The 20,849-nt window shown below is 34.5% G+C and overlaps 1 protein-coding gene across 5 annotated transcripts; it reads right to left on the bottom strand.

Annotated features, from left to right (window-relative positions):
- Window positions 1-7,057: 7,057 nt before the first annotated feature.
- LOC105118101 (eukaryotic translation initiation factor 2D-like) lies at window positions 7,058-19,388 on the bottom strand. 5 transcript variants are annotated; one of them, XR_840888.1, is made up of 10 exons: window positions 19,119-19,388; window positions 18,708-18,819; window positions 17,470-17,660; window positions 17,221-17,315; window positions 16,707-17,144; window positions 14,779-14,887; window positions 12,373-13,018; window positions 9,276-9,410; window positions 8,050-8,175; window positions 7,058-7,518 (listed from the first exon to the last, which is right to left on the bottom strand). XR_840888.1 is itself a non-coding variant. In XM_011015963.1 (9 exons), the coding sequence occupies exons 1-8, from the start codon at window positions 19,251-19,253 to the stop codon at window positions 9,289-9,291; spliced, it is 1,848 nt and encodes a 615-aa protein (XP_011014265.1). In that variant the 5' UTR covers window positions 19,254-19,388; the 3' UTR covers window positions 7,058-7,518; window positions 9,276-9,288. The 5 variants fall into 5 exon arrangements, 2 of the variants coding, with proteins under 2 accessions (XP_011014265.1, XP_011014266.1); XM_011015963.1 differs by lacking the exon at window positions 8,050-8,175; XR_840887.1 differs by lacking the exon at window positions 8,050-8,175 and having other exon boundaries at window positions 7,060-7,518; window positions 8,882-9,410.
- Between the last annotated feature and the right edge of the window lie 1,461 nt (window positions 19,389-20,849).

Raw genomic sequence — 20,849 nt, 5'->3', positions numbered from 1 at the left:
AAAGCATGTTTTATAATAACATATCGAATAATATAAGATACCTTTAATTTGTGATAAATATTCATTTTAAATATAGGCCTATCACATAAATGAAAGAATTAATTGATGAATTTAAGAATGGACATGACAAAAAGATTGATGTCTTCTCCTAAGTGCAGGAGTGTCGAAGTAATAAATAACCCGGCAAGACCAGGGTCGAACTACAGGGAGGTTAAATGTATAAATTATAGATGACAATAACAACAACAACAACAACAATAATAATAATAATAATAAAAAAGATGATGATGATGATGAGAACTTCGACAAGAAATATTAATGTAAGGTTTAAACAATGATAATAACAAATGTCAAGGTTAGAGGTTCTACTAATGGTATGTCAAACAAGTATAATATAAACTCTTATTATTCAATTGGAAACCATACACAAAAGAGGTTTCAATCAGATTATAGATTGTTAACATGATTACATTAGTCATCTTATTCGATTAATGCTAATACTTGTAAATCTCGTTAAACATTCATGATTATAACTTATATTAACAACAAATCAAGTTTCTTTCATAGCTCAGGTGTGGTTATACCATACAGTATGAACTATGAAAGTGCCAAGCATTTGTTGTACCAAGTGTTATACAACATAAATTAAGATTAGTCATTTAACAAGTAAAGTATTAAAGAGTGAACAAGATAACAAATACAAAACATGTTAGTATCAAACATTAAAATCCATATTGAGTTTACATTATACTTATTCTTACACCATGAATGTAACCTTTTCACCTTGATGATTAGTACTTAAAAGTGCATTTTTATCATGGTTTTATATCATCATTTTGCACTTGAAGTATCAATAACTCCTTAACTAAAATATGTTTTATAATAATGTATCTAATAATATAAGATACCTATAATTTGTGGTAAATGTCTATTTTTAATGCAGGCCTATCACATAAATGAAAGGATTGATTGATGACTTGAAGAACTTAAATTGCAAGGATAAAAAGATGGCCAAACTTAGAAAAGAGATGTCGGTGCAATCCAAACCGGAATACTGTTCGGTAATTGGGTCATATCTAGAGCTATATATCTCAGATTTAGGTCCAATTTATATGGATGGAAAGGTAAGACATAGGCCTACAACTTTCATATGGAGCCCAAGATCTAAAAAGGTCATTATCAAGTCCAAATTGTAGCAACAACAAAGAAGCCCGAATTTGTCTTCCAGCCCGAGCACTGTTCAGTATTTTGGCCATATCTGGAGTTCTAGAAGTCCAAATGAGCTGAATTTTGACGTTATCAATGACGTTTTGGGCAGACAAGAGAAGATAAGGATTGTCACCAAGTTAAAAGTTGGCCACCCACTTATCAATTAGTCATCAAATCAATAGTTCCCAATTTTGGCCTATAAAAGGAGGCATTTGCCATGCATTTAGGCATCTTGTTTTCCAGATCAAGATCATGCTCTTCCTTTCTCTCTTTGTATTTTTTGTAATGTTTATGCTTTGCTTTCATTAATATTAAGTTTATGCCTTTCATTTCCTTTCCTTTACTTAGTTAACTTTTATGTTCTTATTTTGTTTATCTATTTTGCTTTCTTTCATTATGTCTAGCTAAGTTAGTTATGTCAAGGTGAAAAGGTTACACTAATGGTGTAAGAATAAGTATAATGTAAACTTAATATGGACTTTAATGTTTGATACTAACATGTTTTATATTTGTTATCTTGTTCACTCTTTAATACTTTGTTTGTTAAATAACTAATCTTGATTTATGTTGTATAACACTTGGTACAACAAATGCTTGGCACTTTCATAGCCCATAATGTATGGTATAACCGACACCTGAGCTATGAAAGGAACTTGATTTGTTGTTAATATAAGTTATAATCATAAATGCTTAACGAGATTTACAAGTATTAGCATTAATCGAATAATATGACTAATGTGATCATGTTAACAATCTATAATCTGATTGGAACCTCCTTTGTGTGTGGTTTCCAATTCAATAATAAGAGTTTATACTATACTTATTTGATATACTATTAGTGGAACCTCTAACCTTGACATTTGTTATTATTATTGTTTAATCCTTACATTAATTTTCCATCTCCAAGTTCTCATCATCTTCTTCTTCTTCTCTTTCTTTATTATTATTATTATTATTACTACTACTACTACTACTACTATTATTATTATTAGTATTATTAGTATTACTATTATTATTATTATTATTATTATTGTTATTATTATTGTTATTATTGTTGTTATTGTTATTGTTGTTGTATTATTGTTATTTATAATTTGTACAAATAACCTCCCTGTGGTTCGACCCCGGTCTTACTGGGTTATTTATTACTTCGACACTCCTGCACTTGGGAGAAGACATCAATCTTTTAGTCGTGTCACTTGACATAATAAACTTAGTTAAACATAATGAAAGAAAGAAAAATAAATAAAAAAAATAAGAACATAAATAAGATAAGAGTTAACTAAGTAAAGGAAAGGAAATGAAAGGCATAAATAAACTTGATATTAATGAAAGCAAAGCATAAACATTACAAAAAATACAAAGAGAGAAAGAAAGAGCATGATCTTGATCTGGAAACTAAGATTCCCAAATGCATAGCAAATGCCTCCTTTTATAGGCCAAAATTGAAAACTATTGGTTTGATGACTAATTGATAAATGGGTGACCAACTCTTGACTTGGTGACAATCCTTATCTTCTCTTGTCTGCCCAAAACGTTATTGATAACGTCAAAATTGAAACCACTTGAACACATCAAAGTTGTAGGAAATTATCTCATCTTTCTTGTGTAAAAAATTCAGATCATTTGGACTTTTAGAACTCCAGATATGGGTCAAACACTGAACAATGCTCAAGCTGGAAGACAGATTCGAACTTCTTTATTATTGCTACAATTTAAACTTGAAAATGACCTTTTTAAGTCTTAGGCTCTATATGAAAGTTGTAGTCCTATGTGTTACCTTTCCATCTATATAAAGTAGATCTAAATCTAATATTTACAGCTCTAAATATGACCCAATTACCGAACAGTATTTCGGTTTAGATTGCACCAGCATCTCTTTTCTAAGTTTGGTCATCTCTTTGTCCTTTCAATTTCAGTTCTTAAATTCATCAATCAATCCTTTCATTTATGTGATAGGCCTGCATTTAAAATGAATATTTACTACAAATTAAAGGTATCTTATATTATTAGATATATTATTATAAAATATGTTTTAGTTATAGAGTTATTGATACTTCAAGTGCAGCATGATGATGTAAAACCTTGATACAAAAATGCACTTTTAAGTATTAATTAAGAACTGGAATTGAAAGGACAAAGAGATGGCCAAACTTAGAAAAGAGATGTCGGTGTAGTCCAAACCAGAACACTTTTCGGTAATTGGGTCATATATGGAGTTGTAGATTTCAGATTTAGGTCTACTTTATATAGATAAAAAGGTAAGACATAGGCCTACAACTTTCATATAGAGCCCAAGATTTAAAAAGACCATTTACAAATCCAAATTATAATAATAACAAAGAAGTCTGAATTTGTCCTCCAGCCCGAGCATTGTTTAGTGTTTGGCTCATATCTGGAGTTCTAAAAGTCCAAATGATCTCAATGTTTTACCCTAGAAATCTGAGACAATTTCCTACAACTTTCATGTTTTCAAGTGGTTTCAATTTTGACGTTATTAATGACGTTTTGGGCAGACAAGAGAAGATAAGGATTGTCATCAAGTCAAGAGTTGGCCACCCACTCATCAATTAATCATCAAATCAATAGTTTTTAATTTTGGCCTATAAAAGGAGGCATTTGTCATGCATTTAGGCATCTTGGTCTCTAGATCAAGATCATGCTTTTACTTTCTCTCTTTGTATTTTTGTAATGTTTAGGTTTTGTTTTTATTAATATCAAGTTTATGCCTTTCATTTCTTTTCCTTTACTTAGTTAACTTTTATCTTATTTATGTTCTTATTTTGTTTATTTATTTTTCTTTCTTTTATTATGTTTAGTTAAGTTTATTATGTCAAGGTGAAAAGGTTATACTAATGGTGTAAGAATAAGTATAGTGTAAACTTAACATGAGCTTTAATGTTTGATACTAACATGTTTTATATTTGTTATCTTATTCAGTCTTTAATACTTTACTTGTTAAATGACTAATCTAGATTTATGTTGTATAACACTTGGTACATCAAATGCTTGGCACTTTCATAGCCCATATTGTATGGTATAACCGACACCTGAGCTATGAAAGGAACTTGATTTGTTGTTAACATAAGTTATAATCATGAATGTCTAACGAGATTTACAAGTATTAGCATTAATCGAATAAGACAACTAATGTAATCATGTTAACAATTTATAATCTGATTGGAACCTCCTCTGTGTGTGTTTTTCATTTGAGTAATAAGAGTTTATACTATACTTTTTTGACATATCATTAGTGGATCCTCTAACCTTGACATTTATTATTATCATTATTTAATTCTTACATTAATCTTTCATCTCAAAGTTCTCATCAACTTTTTCTTTTTCTTCTTCTTCTTTTTCTTCTTTATAATTATAATTATTATTATTATTACTACTACTACTACTACTATTATAATTATTATTTTTATTATTATTGTAATTATTGTTACTATTATTGTTGTTATTGTTATTATTGTATTATTGTTATCTATAATTTATACAATTAACCTCCTTGTAGTTCAACCTCGGTCTTGCCGAGTTATTTATTACTTCGACACTCCTACACTTGGGAGAAGACATCAATCTTTTAGTCGTGTCAAAATACTCATGCTAACAGGGTAGTGTTAGTCTTTGTGCACATCATATCTGAATCCTAGTTGTTCAGAGAAGTCACCACCCTGTGTGGATTGATCATCCTATAGTACGGAGCCTTATGCTTATTGTATTTTGATTTTCTGACGATGTTTACCTTATAATATTATTGTTATGGCCTATTTGATAGACCTTCCTATAGAAACTTAGAGCCATAATTGTGTATATATTCATCATTGTTATATTACCTCATGTGTATATATTGAACATTATATACTCACTTAGTTGTTGAACTCACGCTCTCATTATTTATCATTTTCAAGTTTATAGCTTTATAGTATGTCACTTTTATTGAACCTTCAGAAACTGCTCTTTTGGTTGTAATTTGTACATTTTTCTTTGTCTAGTTAGTGCTCCAAAACTATGAAATTATATTAACTCCTGTATTAAGACAATTAAATTATATTATGAAATTAGTTTGTTGTTAATATTACATTAAATTCTGATTGAGTTGTTTAAAGGATAAAATTGTATGTAAGTTTGGGTTTGCATAAGTATAGAACCTTGAAAAGAAATTTTATTTATATATCAATCATGGATTTGGGAATCAAGTCGTAACAATTATTGCAGCTATGTTCCTGATTTTGGTAGAAAATGTTCTTGCCTTCCAGGATTCAAGATCAAGGATCATATAGACTGTTCTTTGGGTTGTGAACCAGATTTCAATGTTTATTGTGGTTAAAATGAGACTGACTTTCTTCAACTGACTAATGCCGAGTTTTTGGCTATGATTTTGTCTTTTATCCTAATTACACCCTAGACACCTGCAAGGATTTATGCTTGCAGACGTGTGATTGCAAAGGTTTCCGGTGTAAATTCATCAAGCATGACTATCCTAGTAATATTCCGTATTGTTTCACAAAGACAGCGTTGCTAAATGGACATATTTGGCCACATTTTGAAGGAAACGTCTAATTGAAAAGGCCATAAAGCAGCTCCATTCCAACATTCATGCTGAAAAATTCAGGTTAGATTGCTCTGGTGAACTTGTCACGCAGCTGAGCAGAAGTTATGCAGAAAGTCAATAAAGTGGAACAATGAAATCTATCCTTTGGTTTGTTTGTGCATCTGGAGTAGTTGAATTCTTTGGTGTTTTATTGGTGTGGTGTTTCCTGATAAGAAACCAAAACCACAGGTGGAGGAATTGTAAACATTGTTATTTTTGTATTGAAATTGACTTCAGAAAATTGACGTGCTCTTGAGCTAAAGAAAGCAACTGGGGATTTTTGCGAAGAGATTGGAAGACGTGGAGGAGGAATTGAATACAAAGGAATACTATCTGACGGCAGAGTTGCAGCGATTAATCAATTGAATGAGGCTATTCAAGGAGAAGCAGAATTCCTAGCTTAAGTCAGCATAATCGGGAAGCTCAATCACATTAACTGATAAATTATCTTCCCACGTGCTTGACTATGAAAAGAGGATTGACATTGCTGTGGGAACTGCTAGAGGCCTTGCTTATTTACATGAAGAGTGTTTGGAGTGGGTTTTGCATTGTGGTGTAAAGCCTCAAAATACACTTCTAGATAACAACTACCAGGCGAAGCTCTCAGATTTTGGCCTCTCTCGGCAAATAAAAAGGGAGAGCCCAGTAGAATCAAGCTTCTCAAGGATAAGAGGAACTCGACGTTACATGGCTCCAGAGTGGGTTTTGAATCTGCCAATCACATCCAAAGTACACGTTTTCAGCTATGGGATGGTGTTGAATCTGCCAATCACTGCCCAAGGATAAGATGAAACTCGAGGTTACATGGCTCCAGAGTCGAATATATATATATATTACCACCATCAAATGGAATTATTTCTATTTTTTCGGTTATAAACCCGATAAATAGACTCCCATCTTCCCACCTTCAAAGCACCATCACAAGTGGCTTCCTTCAACCCATTGATGGAACCTTTTAGCTCTCCCTCCATCTATCATCTTGATCCTAATTAGAGTTTTCTTTCTTTTCCATCTCCATTCTCTCTTCTGACCCTTGTATAAGTGTGACACAGAATACATGTAAAATGGAAATACTAAGTAATCGGTCCAATTCACCAATCATTTTGGGACTTCATTTGGTCTTTAAACCATTTCCAAACATTTCTGATGCACACCCCCGTCCTCATCCTCAAATCACAGCTATGCTGTCCACCATCTTGATCACCAAAATAACAGCCAAAATGCGCCACAAGGTCATGGCGAAAGCAACAATGATCTTTACAATGCACACTTGCATTCCTAGTAACATTGAAGACTCGCATAGTCAACATAAAAACTTACAAATAAACATATTAATTCGCAACTTGTGACATGAAGTGTTGAAATGTATGTTGCATAACTATGAGGTGCGGTAAAGAGTTGACCAGATACCAAAACACAGCTTTGAGCAGTCCTCTAAACCAGACCATAGTCAACTCAATTCGAGTAAGATAAAACAGCTAATCATCTCCACGAAAAGAAACTTCATATACCTATACTCTGGAGCGCAAGAACTTCTGTACACTCTTTTCATTGTATTGAGGCAAGTTTAAGAATTATTCTAACCTCTCTTCAGCACCCGTTTCTGGATTGCATCCATTAACTTCAACAAACCATAGAGAGTGAGGTTGAAAGTTGTTATCACACCATTCCATTGCCTCCTGTAACCTCATGACAGTGACACTTGTATATGCCTGCACTTGATTTAAGGAATTAACTGAGTGATGAGTACAGAACAATGAGAAAGCATTGGATAAATGCGTGTCCAATATTGTTGGGCCAATACTGGATAAATATCAAACAGGAAGAACGCACAGGGGGGGGCGGGGGGCAAGCCAGCTAAGCTGGTACAGTTACTTGGCATTGAACCAAGTGATTTGAAATCAAATCCAGCTAATACCAAGGGTCGAGGATGAAAGAAGGGAGGTCTACCCCATCATGAAAGCTGATGAGACTCCCAGTGATAAATAAATATATATATATATATATCATTATCCTCCTATCACGTGGTTGAATTTCTCAATGGGGGTAATCTTTCCCCTATTTAAGATCACCAAATTTCTAAGGTGAACACAATTGAATTTGCATTGGTAAGACAGTATCATCAGAGAGGTGTTCTTTCCAGAAACTGACCAGTTGTCAGCCCAACTAATATTCTCAGATAGCAGCCAAACAAACACGTAACCTAAGATAATCAGTCTAGGCAGAGAGAGGTTTATAATCACCATCACCACTTTACATGCAAGCACAAGAGCATCATCACTGCTTGTTAATCAAGGCCCAGTGATATGGCCTTTTGCCTTGGCACGCTCCAGATCCAGTTTAACATCACATGCATTAAACATGTATAACTGCACTTCAAAATGGTTTCATTAAGTTTTAAATCTCAGGTATAGGAAGGATGAGATCCCCTATGCTACATTTGCTACTAAAGCTGAAAGAAATTGTCTTTGTTAGAAACTTGCAAGACTATGTCAAGAGTATGCAAATCTAAAAAGAGGAATAAGGTCATTAGTAATCCAGTTCAATTTGCACAGACATGAGCCCTGTTTTATATGATGTACCAAACCAAATCAATCGGGTCTAAATCTCAGCCAGCCAAATTAGTCTTCAAGCACCTACCCAAGCCAACAAACACTAGCTCATATTAAAAAATGTGTGCTTCTTGGCACATGCTAACTTACAAATTAATGTACAAACTAAGACAGATTATTAGAAAATTACTGCTAAGAACATTCTATTCCAACTACATTAATTCAACTCCATTTATGTTGCAAACACAATCTGTTCACGAAAATATATTCTATAGATTGCTAACCAATTACCACCGGAGGCTACTATAATGCGCTAAACCAAAAAAGGTATGCCATCAAGCCTCAACACCTTTAAAATAGTTAGCTACTCAGTACATAAAACATGCCTACACATTATAATTGGCAATAATGACCGCTTTGCAACAACTATGCAAGCTGGCCATAATTTGAAATATAGAAAGACTTGTCTGAATCTTCTGAGGTATTTTTCCTGAATTTCCAGGGTAAAAATGGTAGGCCTAACCTTATAGGCTTCCCAAAAAGGTCCCACTTAGATTGGGCCTGCTAATCTAATGATTATCTTTCAGAAGCCTATCTGGCGAGGACTTCTCAATATAAATTGATTTATTCTCTCAAGGGTAAACTTGGTAGAATAAATGCAAGTAAATATCAAGACAAGAAACAAGTTAGCAATTGTACATACATAGGCCTCCATGACAACATAGAAGGAAACAAAAAAAAAAAAAAAAAAAACACAGCATGCATTGCAATTCCACTCTTGCAAAACCAGCAAAAGAATAAATGGTGCTATGGAAAAAAGAATGAATTGTGCTTAATTTATGGAGAAAATAGACCTTAATGGAAAACTACAACAATATATTAAAATTTAAAAGATTAATTGGGTAGAGAAAACTAACCGATAATCACATCTTATTTTTTAGTTTTATCAAGAACTTCAATGTATCTTTTGGGCACCCCATACTGTTCAACCAGATGTCTTGCCAGGTCATCAATTACACCACCTTGAATAAGAACCTCATGCCCTTTCTTACCTGAAAATAAAATATGAGCATACAAATTCAGGAACACTAAATAACTATGAATGAATAAAGCAAATAATAAAATGATTCAGGATTCAGGATATTCAAAACATTGTAACATACTCTAGTACTGTTCTAAAGTTCCAAAGACTCCTCAATTCAGCTTATTAAAGCTATGCCATTTCAAAAGAAGAAATGGGATTTTGCGCAGCCGCCACATTTTTATAAGCATAAAGAGATTTTCTCCTAACCTCGCAACTCCAAAGAGAGGTGATCACATGTCATCAGTTCGAGCCTGATTATCCCTAAACCCAATGTGAGTTTTGCTATTTTGACTTGCTCACCCTCCGCTATGATCAAATGAGAATGGATAAGAGGCTCGTGAGATTGATGTGAAGGGGTAGGGATGGCTATATTTCTTGGAGCAAACTCTAAGCGAATATGAAGCGCATGGATACAAGCCTTGAAATGAAAGACAATTCCGAATCAGCTTTGTCTACGAACAAGGAAGCTATAAGTAATGCACCACCACACAATATCCAACTTCCCACCACTACAACATACGCCACCGTCATTGCAGTCACTTCCACCACTACAGCCAACATTAGCACTCCCATAACATTACAACTAATGCAATCTACATACCAGAAATCTTATAAACTAGGGTACACCTTTTTCAGTTGCATTAAATTACAATTACTTTAGGCCTGCTTAATTATGAAAAAGAATAGCAATAAGAAGCCCAATCCAACAAGATATCCATACGAGTCCAATCCAACTACTTAATTTTAGATTCCTAGTAAACAAAATGTGTTCCATTTAGATTATAAGATCATATGACAGCTATCCTACTATTTTCTACCAGCTTGTAATTTTTTGATCAACCAAGTTCATACAGGGATAGTGGCACCTAACAGTTCAACAATCCAAATCACCACTTATCCCTCCAGCATTCCTCAACTCCACTCCACTATTAACATTATAACATCAGTCCCTTACTGCTACCGCCACAGAAATTGCTGCCACTCTTGCAACTATTGTATCACAACTAGCATGATCACTTCATGCCCCTGATGCTACAACTCACCCAAGTAGTCGACTTCCCTTTTAAAGGGTGTTTGAAACTGGACACAATGAAATTACAGTAAAATGCCAAAAAAAGAACTAGCCATCAACCTGAACACACAGGAAGCAAATTACCCACCTTCAGCATCTGCAGGTATTTGACATTGCTTCCAGGGTCCTGGTAGGTGACTCTCATTCGTTTTCTACCTCTACCATCTTTCTAAGTAACGCCATTATAAATTGAGCTTCAAAATGACCAACAATGACTTTCTTCTCATTTGTTTTTGCCCTCTTCTTTTGAAATTCCACCAACACAAGATGACCTAGCATCCTTGTTGCATTGAATTCATGTTCTCAATGCAAAAATCTTTTTTTCCAACTACATCTAATGATGTTTCTAGCTATATATATAAAGATTTTTGCATTTCAGTTTCTTGCTACGTGATCTATCACAACTGATTCCTCATAAAATGAATAGAAGAAACAGATGCTTTCACATGTTTATCTCTCTATATTTTTATTTTTATTTTCATGTTTTTAGTAAGAGAAGGTGTCACATCAAGAATAGAATATACCAAAATTCCTTGGAGAACAATTAATACTCCAAAATGTCCAGTACAACCACCATAGCTTCAATTATGAGACACACGAACCCTGTTCTTTCTCCCTAAAGTAGATTAACAAGTTTGGATTGCACAACCACATAAAAATTAGAAACCTAGTGGAAACTGATGTAATATCTTCTTTCTATTCAATTTATTCAGATAACTCTAAGGAGGAAAAAACTACAAACATGAGAGCGTAAGCCCCAAACTTGCTGGAGAGCAAGCAACACTTCCAAAAAAAACAAGAGGAAAAGGAAAAAACTTCAAATGATGGAAAATAGAAAAAAGAAATATGTCTCAATATTAAAGAAAACTCAACGCTGTTGAATATCAGCAAAGGGAACCAGTTTTGTCAAGAGGCGCTGAGGCACTTGCCTAGAAGCTCCAGGCAAGGCGAGGTGAGACCCCCCGCACATTTTATTTTTTCTATCCACCGCCAAAAAATAATTTAAGGATAGTTGTAAAAGTAAAGAGTAGGGTTTTAAAAAGAAAAAAGATCATCAAAATGGAACTAGAGGCACATTTAAAGAGAGCATCGTGGCTTAGTGGCAGCCATGCTAAAGGAGTGCATTATAGTGTAAGTGATGATTCAAATGATCATCTTGAAATGGTGGATATGGGGACTGTGAAGGAGATGAAAGCAAGGATGATGATGTGTTGGAAGATTAATGATGATGATATTTAAGTTTAACTATTGTAATCCACTTGCTCTTTTAAGTTGTCTTATTTTGTTTTTAATGGTGAATAGTACAACTTTTATGACTATGTTAAGATATTTTGAGTTTCACTTTGATTTTCTAATCTTTATTTTTAAGATATATATTTGTGATTATTTATTATAATATTATATATATAATTTATTTGAATTTATAGCATTGCGCCTTGTTATATTCAAGCGAGTGCCTGGGGCTTCAGGCATTTGACAGCCTTGACGTCTTAGGGTGCCTTTTGCTTTTGACAACACTAAGGGGAACTACCCAAGGAACTCTGAACCACTACAGCATACAAAGGGTGAGAAATGCTATGTATGAAGAACTCTATTCAGTGATATCACAGCTAATCAAGTAGAGGATTGCTGAGAATTTTTGCTTCTCTTTTTTTCTTTTTTACAGATTTAAGAAAACAGTGATAATATTCAAAAGCCACAATCAGTTTAACAGCATACAAGCAACTTCTGTACAAGTTACTTTCCTTGTGATCCTATTCTCACTGCCACATTGAAACCAAAATGCTTTGATAGAGAAGCAACACAAATATGTTCTACCTACAACCACCAATTCATAAAAAGTGGAGAAAAAAATTACCTGGTAACTCTGACACTGATGTACTACAAGCAAACTTTTTCTGCAGTTCTGATGCTAATGCATCAGCATCCATCAAGAATGTTTCCATGCCTGAGAGTTTTGTCACCTTCTTGTTACCTTGACGTCTTTCAGTCAATATCTGAATTGTTCTCACTGAACCTTTACGAACAACTGATTCGCTTCCTCTGGTTACAATGTAGTGGGCCTGCATCCGGCTTACAAATGTAGATCCTAAATCTTTCTTATGAATCTCAGTCGGGTATGCTGATCCTTTCTTGATAGCTCCCTTGAACAAAGCATCACATAAGGTTGGATCCAGAACCACAATGGACTTGTTCATTGGCTTTACCAGATGTCCTTTCTCAATGTACTTGAATACAACATCAGAGGCTTCTGAAGCACTGTATAGCTTCCCAGTATCAGCTCCAACAAAAGCAAAAATGGGATTGACATGTACACTTGGTTTATAAATCTCAGACACTTCAAGCAGTTTTGGTGATCGGGTTTCTTTAACAGCCTGATCACCACCCTGATCAACCTTCTGCTCCTGCCTTCTTTCTGGTTTGAAGGATAAGTAGTCTGGGTGACTGCGGTTCACAGAAAATAGGACAGTTTCCTTTTTATATTTGTCTTCTTTTACCGAAATCTGTTAACAGAAAACAAACATTGCAAACTCAACATCAAGCATATATCTACTTAATACATGTGCAACTTAACAAAAAATAAGATTGATTATAAATGAAAAAATAAAATATGTAAACAAAAACTTCCATCTCCATAGCATGCCTCGATAGCCCTTTTCCTCTCTCCACTTGTGGATTATACTATGAGTAAAGACAGACATGCAGACACAGTTACAGCCCTCTAATGGATGGTTTTCTCATTCATAATCAAACAGATCTTCACTGAACCACAAAGGTCACAGACATTAGCTCAAAACCCATCACCAATTCCAATGTGATTGATTGGCAGTAGAACAATATCTTTCAGTTTGTGATCATAAAGTTCAAAAAAACAAATACTAATTCAACTGAAACTCCATAGAAGTAGATCACTTTTCATGGTATGGAAGCTCTCAGTCTCCTAAAATAACTGGAACCTATCTCTTAGCTAACTAGCCCTGGTAAACTACAATATATATCCATGTTTATGTAATTAGCAACAGCAGCACGGCCATCCAAAGAAAGAAAGAAAGAAATTCTTCAAAGGCCCCTGCAAATAAACAATAAATCCTCCCAAAATAACAGCAAGCTGTCATTCCCTTCACTATGACAAGTTTCTCCAGCTTCTATGGAGAACAAACAGAAACCAAAGCAGGCTACAGCTTCTGTATAATGACACCTAGATGTGCCTCAGCACATACCTGAAAGTAAGAACTACAATTGTAGCTCAATAGCATTCTCATTGCACTCGAAACAACTACTTCTACCAAACCATGTTATAAAACCCTTAACTCAGTCTCAACATGCTTAACTCTACATTCCTGTGAATACCCTAATTTGTTATCCAATTCTTCCATACATTTTAAATACCTTCATCATAAATTATGTCATTTTATGAAAAAGCTGTCATTATCTAGCATTCCCTATCATAGTGTGGTGCCAGCCAACCAAACTTCATCCATCAAGCAAAGCCTTTTCAATAGCTACGACTCCAGTGCCACTTTTCCACTTCAACACCGAATTTCATTCTACAGGTATGATTACTTCCAGTTAGATCATTTTTTTTCTATCAGGAAATAAATCATGTTTTGAACCTGTCAATGACCAATTTTTAAGGTTTTCAGTGCAGAATACTGGGTGGATAAAGGACGTGATGCAGTTTTTTTCTTTTTTTTATTGTCTGGGGTAAACTCAATGACAGAGAAGAGACCATTTGATCCATGGACAGGTATCAGAACACATTGATTACATGCTAGCACATCATGTGGCCTCTTGAACTACAACATGGTAGAATGCCAATTAACTGCCACGGTCCTTGGAAGTTATCTTTACTTTCTAGATACAACTAACCAGGGATTACAAATATAATTCACGGTTTCAGGGAGTTATGTGAATATTGATATATATGATAAATTACCAGACTTCTTCATAGATCCTATCCTGCAACTAGAACTTAAGGTTTCAGTGGAAGAATAAAGAATTAGAGATTATAGAAAATAGTTGAGACTTATCTGTCTGGGTTCTCTAAATAAAAGAATTGAACCTCAATTACAATGTCACCCTAAACTGCAACATTTTGTTATAAGTAGTGAACAATGGTTTTTTTGTTTGAAAAAAACAGGTTATCATATTAAGATAACGTTATCTAAGAACAAAGAAAAGATGCACATTTTCAGTACAGCATGAATAACTTGACTAAAGAGAAAGGAAAGGAGGGAGCATATGAAGGGAAGGAAGAACCCACCAATCCTGAAGATGATTTAGCTTGTAACCACTTGGACAATTTCTTGTGTGATGATTTTTTGATATCTAGTGTGATACCTGAAGGTCTACAAGGTAATACATGGTTGGACCTGCACCAATTACAAATATTTTTTTATAAAGCAAGCAAGAGAATCATGAAAAAAATTCCCGCCTAAATGTGAAAACTGCAAGCTAAAACTTATCTAAAGAGAAATCCTCTCATTTCAAGCACATAACATTTAACACCCTCCCAACAGAAATTTAAGTTCTAAGCCTAAAATATTCAAGCAATATGTAAATCAAATTATCAGTTGGAATAATGTCAAGCATCATGTGTGTGTGTGTGTGTGTGTAAACTGTACAGTATAGTCCAGCTCAGCTACAATTAGCATAATTCCACAATCAAATTTAACAGAAATCATTATGGAATTCATATATTCAGCATCAATGCAGATCAAATAAAATGCTTCAAGGTTTCCAAGCTTCAGAAATGTCAATTAAATTTATAGAATTCTAGAAGATGTCACTCTCATCTGCACCCATATTCCTGAAACCTAATGTTAGAGATCACATTTCCAAAGAATACTTGGTGATTGGCATCATTCTCAAAGTCATTAATTATGTGCCTTACCTTATGATGGATTTCAGTAGGAAATAATGCTTCATTCTGATAGTTGAGGTTTTTAATAGCAATTATGAGAAGAGAAATGGGAATAATTCAATGTTATCTTATTAACATGGAGTTGAAAGGTCTATAGAAAAATGGCATGTTTGATGTGCATATGAAATTGGACATCTGCTACATTTTCCTTTCTAAATTTAGCCGTGACATTTTTGCCAACACTAGAGACTTGGCAATCCATGCAAAAAACCAAATCATAAGTTTTGAGGCATCATATACTTGGATTCTCCCGGAAAAGCCTTTGAAAGAATGATTTTGGAGAACCAAGAAACAAGGATAAACTTTAAAAATTGTAGCAGTATCTGTGGAATGGGCTTTAGAGGCAAAGCACTAGAGCAGTTGGTGTCTCTTAGGTCTCTGTCATGAGATTTAATTTGGGAAATAGTTCAGAGAGTTAGATTTGGAAAGGATTATCGATGGGGGTTCAAAACTTCAAAATAGATTTTCCATTGCTCTAAAATGTGGATTTTAGTAAGGTGTTGTTAAGTGATCATATGACAGTAGCTAATACACCAATTCATGAGAAGCGAACCATGCTGCTTCCTTATACACCATTTCAACTTTAGAATGGCTGCTAAATTGTGTGCAAGAGTGAAGAGGAAAATGCTATTATGTTGGCTAATTCGCAGCTGTGGACCTGGCCATTGCATTTGTCTTCTTGGATTTGGCTGCCGACACCTTGGTCCTTACTGTTCAAAAGATGGCAATGCGTGGTTGTTTCTGAGGAGGATAAAAGGAAAAGCTTTTAGAGTTTGCTTCCTTGTATTCTTTTTTGGTTCCTTTTAGGAGGGGTAGAAGATTGAAGGCGTTCATCATCTGAATTCTAGGCGAAAGAGATCCTCTCTTAGAGAGTGTATGGTCAGGTGATGGACATCATACTGAGGTTTAATCCCTTTTTTTCTTTCAGGGGGTTTTTTGCTTTTCAGTTGGGAGCTAGCTAGCAGTCATAACCAGTTAATAGTTTTTGGCTTTGTGCTGGTTTCCTCGAATTCACTTTTGATTGTTTTGGAGAGACTTGGAAGAGTTTTTGAAGAGAAGGATCCTTGGGTTTCAAAGCTAAAATATCTTTCCTCAGAGGATTTACTGAGCAGACAAGCTAAATTATAAGCAATTTAACATCATCTGGCGTCCTAGTATACTTAACAGGGTACAGGAAGTGGTGCCCATCTTTTGGAACCTCAATTAACATCCCTTCATCAAACTGACAGGGAAAAAAAATAAAAATAAAAAAAGGACATGAATATTACCATAAAGTGCTTCCTGGCATTGGAAGATCTTTGTCATTGACAGTTGTATGCAGGGCTTGCAAAAGACATTTGTCCAAATAAGCATCTAAGTCTTCAGCAGACAAAGTATGCTGTTCTTCAACAACTGTGGTGGATTCATCAGCAGCAATATTATCCGTAACCTTAAGACCACCTATAGCTTTTGTTACTTGTTCTACAATATCAGTATCAGAATCAAGTTGTGTCTTGGAAGTGGGATGACTGTCTGATATGGGATCTTTTACATCAGCAGATTCCCCAACTTCTTTGCTGTCAACACCATCATTCTCATGATTTGAAGAATCACCAGAACCTTCACGTGAATCAGGAACCTGGGCAGATGATAAGAAAACAGGATCCTCAAAGACAACATCTTCAAGGAAACCTGCATTTGGCACATAATGTCCCTCAACTGACTCCCTGCAGATGATTCCTTGAGCATGTCAACGATGAAAACACTTAATAACTAATCTCTCCAAATAGAAGGTACACTAACCAAAGTAAATCCCGATAATAATGAGTTATCCGTAAGGCCTTTCCGCGCAAACCAGCCTTCAAGGCTTCAGCAGTGCTCATAGTGGTAGACCCAACCTGCACAAAATTAAAGTTATCTTTATCCCTACTCATAAAAGTAGTAATCTAAACCAACTCAGTCATGAATGAGGTAGAATAAGAGGCATAGCCAACTCCCTGAGATAAGGCATGAACAATAATACCCAAGTGGAGATGAGAGAGAAAAGCTTACGGCAATAGGTGCTGGATTCCCAGGAACTTTTACAGCCCATGGCTCACCTTCTAGAAAAGAAGGAAGGCCTTCAGCAGGTATACTAATACCAGGAAACATCAGATCTGCTCCTCCAATGACAAATCGAGATACCTCACCCCCTTTCAGAATGAAAGAAGGCAACATCTCAGGGACCTTCCAGAGGGCAAAAACTGCATCAAGCCAGAGACAAAAATAAAATCAGACAAGAAAACAAACAAAAATGTATTTCACCACAGCATCAAGTTCCTGTTTAAATAATTGTGTCACTTCTGATTAGAGAATGAAATTGGAGGTTCATTTTTTAAGGCTCCTTTATTCTGCCTTTTAATGAAAGGGAACCCATTTATTAGCTATCAAAAATGGAGAGAAATATGTGGATCTCTTGCATCAACATTCAATAGTAAGGCTGAAAACCTATTCAACTATCTGCTCCAGTATTTATGATCACCAACAAAACTGTCTTTAATATATAGAAGCAAGGCATGGTTTCTTGAACCAGTATCCTGTCCTTGTGACTCAACTCTAAATTTGAATTGTTTACTAATGAAGTATAATTTGACTTTTTAACATGTCAATTACAGAAGCAAGAAAGACAAATTCAGGTTGCTTGGTTCTATCCAGTAGCAAGTAATTCAATCAGATTCTCCACAATAAAGGAAACTAGAGATAAACTTTCTGAGAAGAATATCAACATATATGCATGACAGGAGAGCTCCACAGCCACCTCTGGCAAAAGGTCATTTCTCCTCAATTCAATTCAATTCAATCTTGATAATTTGATTCCACTCAAAAACAACATTAAAAACAATCGATATCCCTTCATAAACTACATAAAACATTAAAATTTTCTTATTGTCTTTATTTGCCCCAGTGGAGAGGGGGTCATCAAGAGTTAGAAACCCATCCATCATCAATGGTGAATAGCCCACAAGTTGATTCAGAAGGCATTGACCTACTCTAGAACCAAGTATACCACACCACCAAACAGAAGCCTCCCTGCCATTAGAATCCTCCATGTGATAAATAATGATGTAGCAGAATTTAAACCTGCTAAACTACATAAATTGTCCTGACTTTCAAGAAAAAGCAGCATGACAAGCAAATATGGAATGGAAGCGTTCACTATCCATACTTACATTTTAACAAACTTCAATTATTTGTGAATAAAATGCGAGAAAGTGGATTGAAACATAAGACATGAAAGTGTGAAACCTAACCTGTGGGGAAAATTTCAGAGCCTCGGCCATCAACATCGAAAAACATAGGAAAGCTACCTTCAACACCATATAAATGAACCCTATTTACAAACTTTGAAACAGTAATTTCCGCCTAAACACAACAATCATAACAAAACATCAGAGCAATAATCAAAACAGCGATCCAGCGATCAAAGGTAAAGAGAATTAACATATCAAGTAGCACTAAAACTAATTGCTTCTTCTTTCAAGCACATTTGCACTGGTGAAATCATTTTCTTATATAAATTCTAAAAAAAATAAAAAGAATTTGAGTACAGATGCATCAAAATTACAACTTTAAACTATTAATTACACACTAAACGGATAGTAATAATAATAATAATGTCAAACAAAGAAATTGAGGGGGGGGGAAGAAGAAAATAGTGTTACTTTGGGAGGGAGCAAAGCATCTATATCAGCATCGGAGGCCCGATGAAAGCGGTCTCTGATAGTTCGTTTGAGCTTTTTCCGGTCAGCTCCAGAGAGTCTCTGATGAGATTTTGCCTCAATCGCCTTCTTGAACATTTTATTTTTATTTTAATTAATAGTAAAACTGGGAGAAGTGGGAGCAACGGAACTTGTTTACTTTCAGAAGGTGTGTTTTTGTGTTCTGTTCTTTTTAAGAAGCGGAAGCGGAAGTTTCTGGAGAAGCAGTAGGGCGGGGCTACGACAAGAAGGCAGTGATTTTTTTTCTTTTTTTTTATTATCGAAAAAGCTGGATTGTTACAGGACCTTTTTGCCCTCCACAGTGTTAAGGAATCGGAGAGTAAAAATATCAAATAACTGATTTAACTAAAAAAATTAAAAATAAATTATTATAAAAATTAAATCATGAAAAAAACTTGTTAAACAAGTTAGAATATTTAGAAAAATATTTGGTTTGGTTTAGTTTTTAATTTTATAATGATTAAATTAAGCAATCCGAATCGAATCAGCTTAGTTTAGAAATAAAAAAAAGCTTTTTTATAAACAATAACTCATTAACCTGGTAGACTAACTTCATTCGCATGCCACCCCCTCCCTTCAAAAGTTTAGAGATATAGACAATATCTTTCTTCTCCTCCTTAATCTTCAATCCACAGTGCCACACCCAATTCTAGGATCTTTATCGGTCATTAGATCACCATATGGTGAGCCATTATCTTTGTTAAACAAACCTTAGAGCATTGCTTGTCTTTCTTCTCCTCTACTTAACTATGTTACCACACTAGGACTATTATTAACATCTCGAAAGAGGTTCCTTTAGCAAGTCCAACGAGCTTAGGCTTAGATCCTATGTTTAGGAAAACCTTATATGGTAATGAATAAAGACATGAATCAGATCTAGTAGAAAAGCCTTCAAATGCTAGACATCTCAGACCTAGCATCCCAACAATAGCCCCAAGCAGCTAAGCCTTAGTAGTAATCCATCTAAGCACCCTTTCTTTAGTTCTTTGTAATAAGATTTCTCACTCTGTTACTTTTTTTTCTTTGACATATGCTTTGTGAAGTTTAGCTTTTTGTTGATTTTGCTTTATCATTGGGATTAGAATATAGGAAATTGGTTGTTGGAATAGATAGAAAAATCTAGAGATAAAAGCAAACAAATTAAAAGATAGTTGATTATTCTTTTTTTATGAACAAAAAAAACGATATTAGTTATTGATATCATTTCTATAACAATTCATCAATATTACTTTGAATTCGAATCGAGCTTATGTTAACCCAATCATAAATTATCAAGAAATCATATGATGACTGATTTTCTAGCTTGTTGACCACTACGACCATCTACTAAATAGCTTCTATAACTAATTGTCATAAAAACAACCAACTACAACTAGTTTTGCGTATAAGTAACATGATAATATATGATTAAATTGTTTTATGTACAAGTTTGGATTATTTAGTTTCATAAAAGTTGGGTTTTAAATATGCTTTTCTAGGTAAGTTGTGGTTTTTATTTGTTAAAGAAGTTATCGATTTGGATCTATATTTTAATTTCATTTATTTGTTGAAACATATGTCACTAGGGACTAGGGGGTCCACTTTTACCCTATTGTTTTTTCATAATCATTGATTGATTAAAATATGATTTTAGATACCATATCCTCTTTTTTCACCTTTCCTTGTTTCTTTCAT

Source organism: Populus euphratica, unplaced genomic scaffold, assembly GCF_000495115.2.
Source record: "Populus euphratica unplaced genomic scaffold, PopEup_1.0 scaffold1733.1, whole genome shotgun sequence".
In the NCBI taxonomy this organism is placed as follows: Eukaryota; Viridiplantae; Streptophyta; class Magnoliopsida; order Malpighiales; family Salicaceae; genus Populus; species Populus euphratica.
This window is presented reverse-complemented; position numbering and strand designations above follow the sequence as displayed.

What these genes read in the sequence shown, in the direction of transcription:
- LOC105118101 (XM_011015963.1), bottom strand. Translation starts at nt 19,253, where the DNA reads ATGTTCAAGAAGGCGATTGAGGCAAAATCTCATCAGAGACTCTCTGGA. An exon ending in GGAATCCAGCACCTATTGCC is followed by an intron (nt 17,316 to 17,469) that starts GTAAGCTTTTCT and finishes AATTTTGTGCAG; the next exon opens with GTTGGGTCTACCACTATGAG. An exon ending in CTAAATCATCTTCAGGATTG is followed by an intron (nt 13,019 to 14,778) that starts GTGGGTTCTTCC and finishes TTCTGTTAACAG; the next exon opens with ATTTCGGTAAAAGAAGACAA.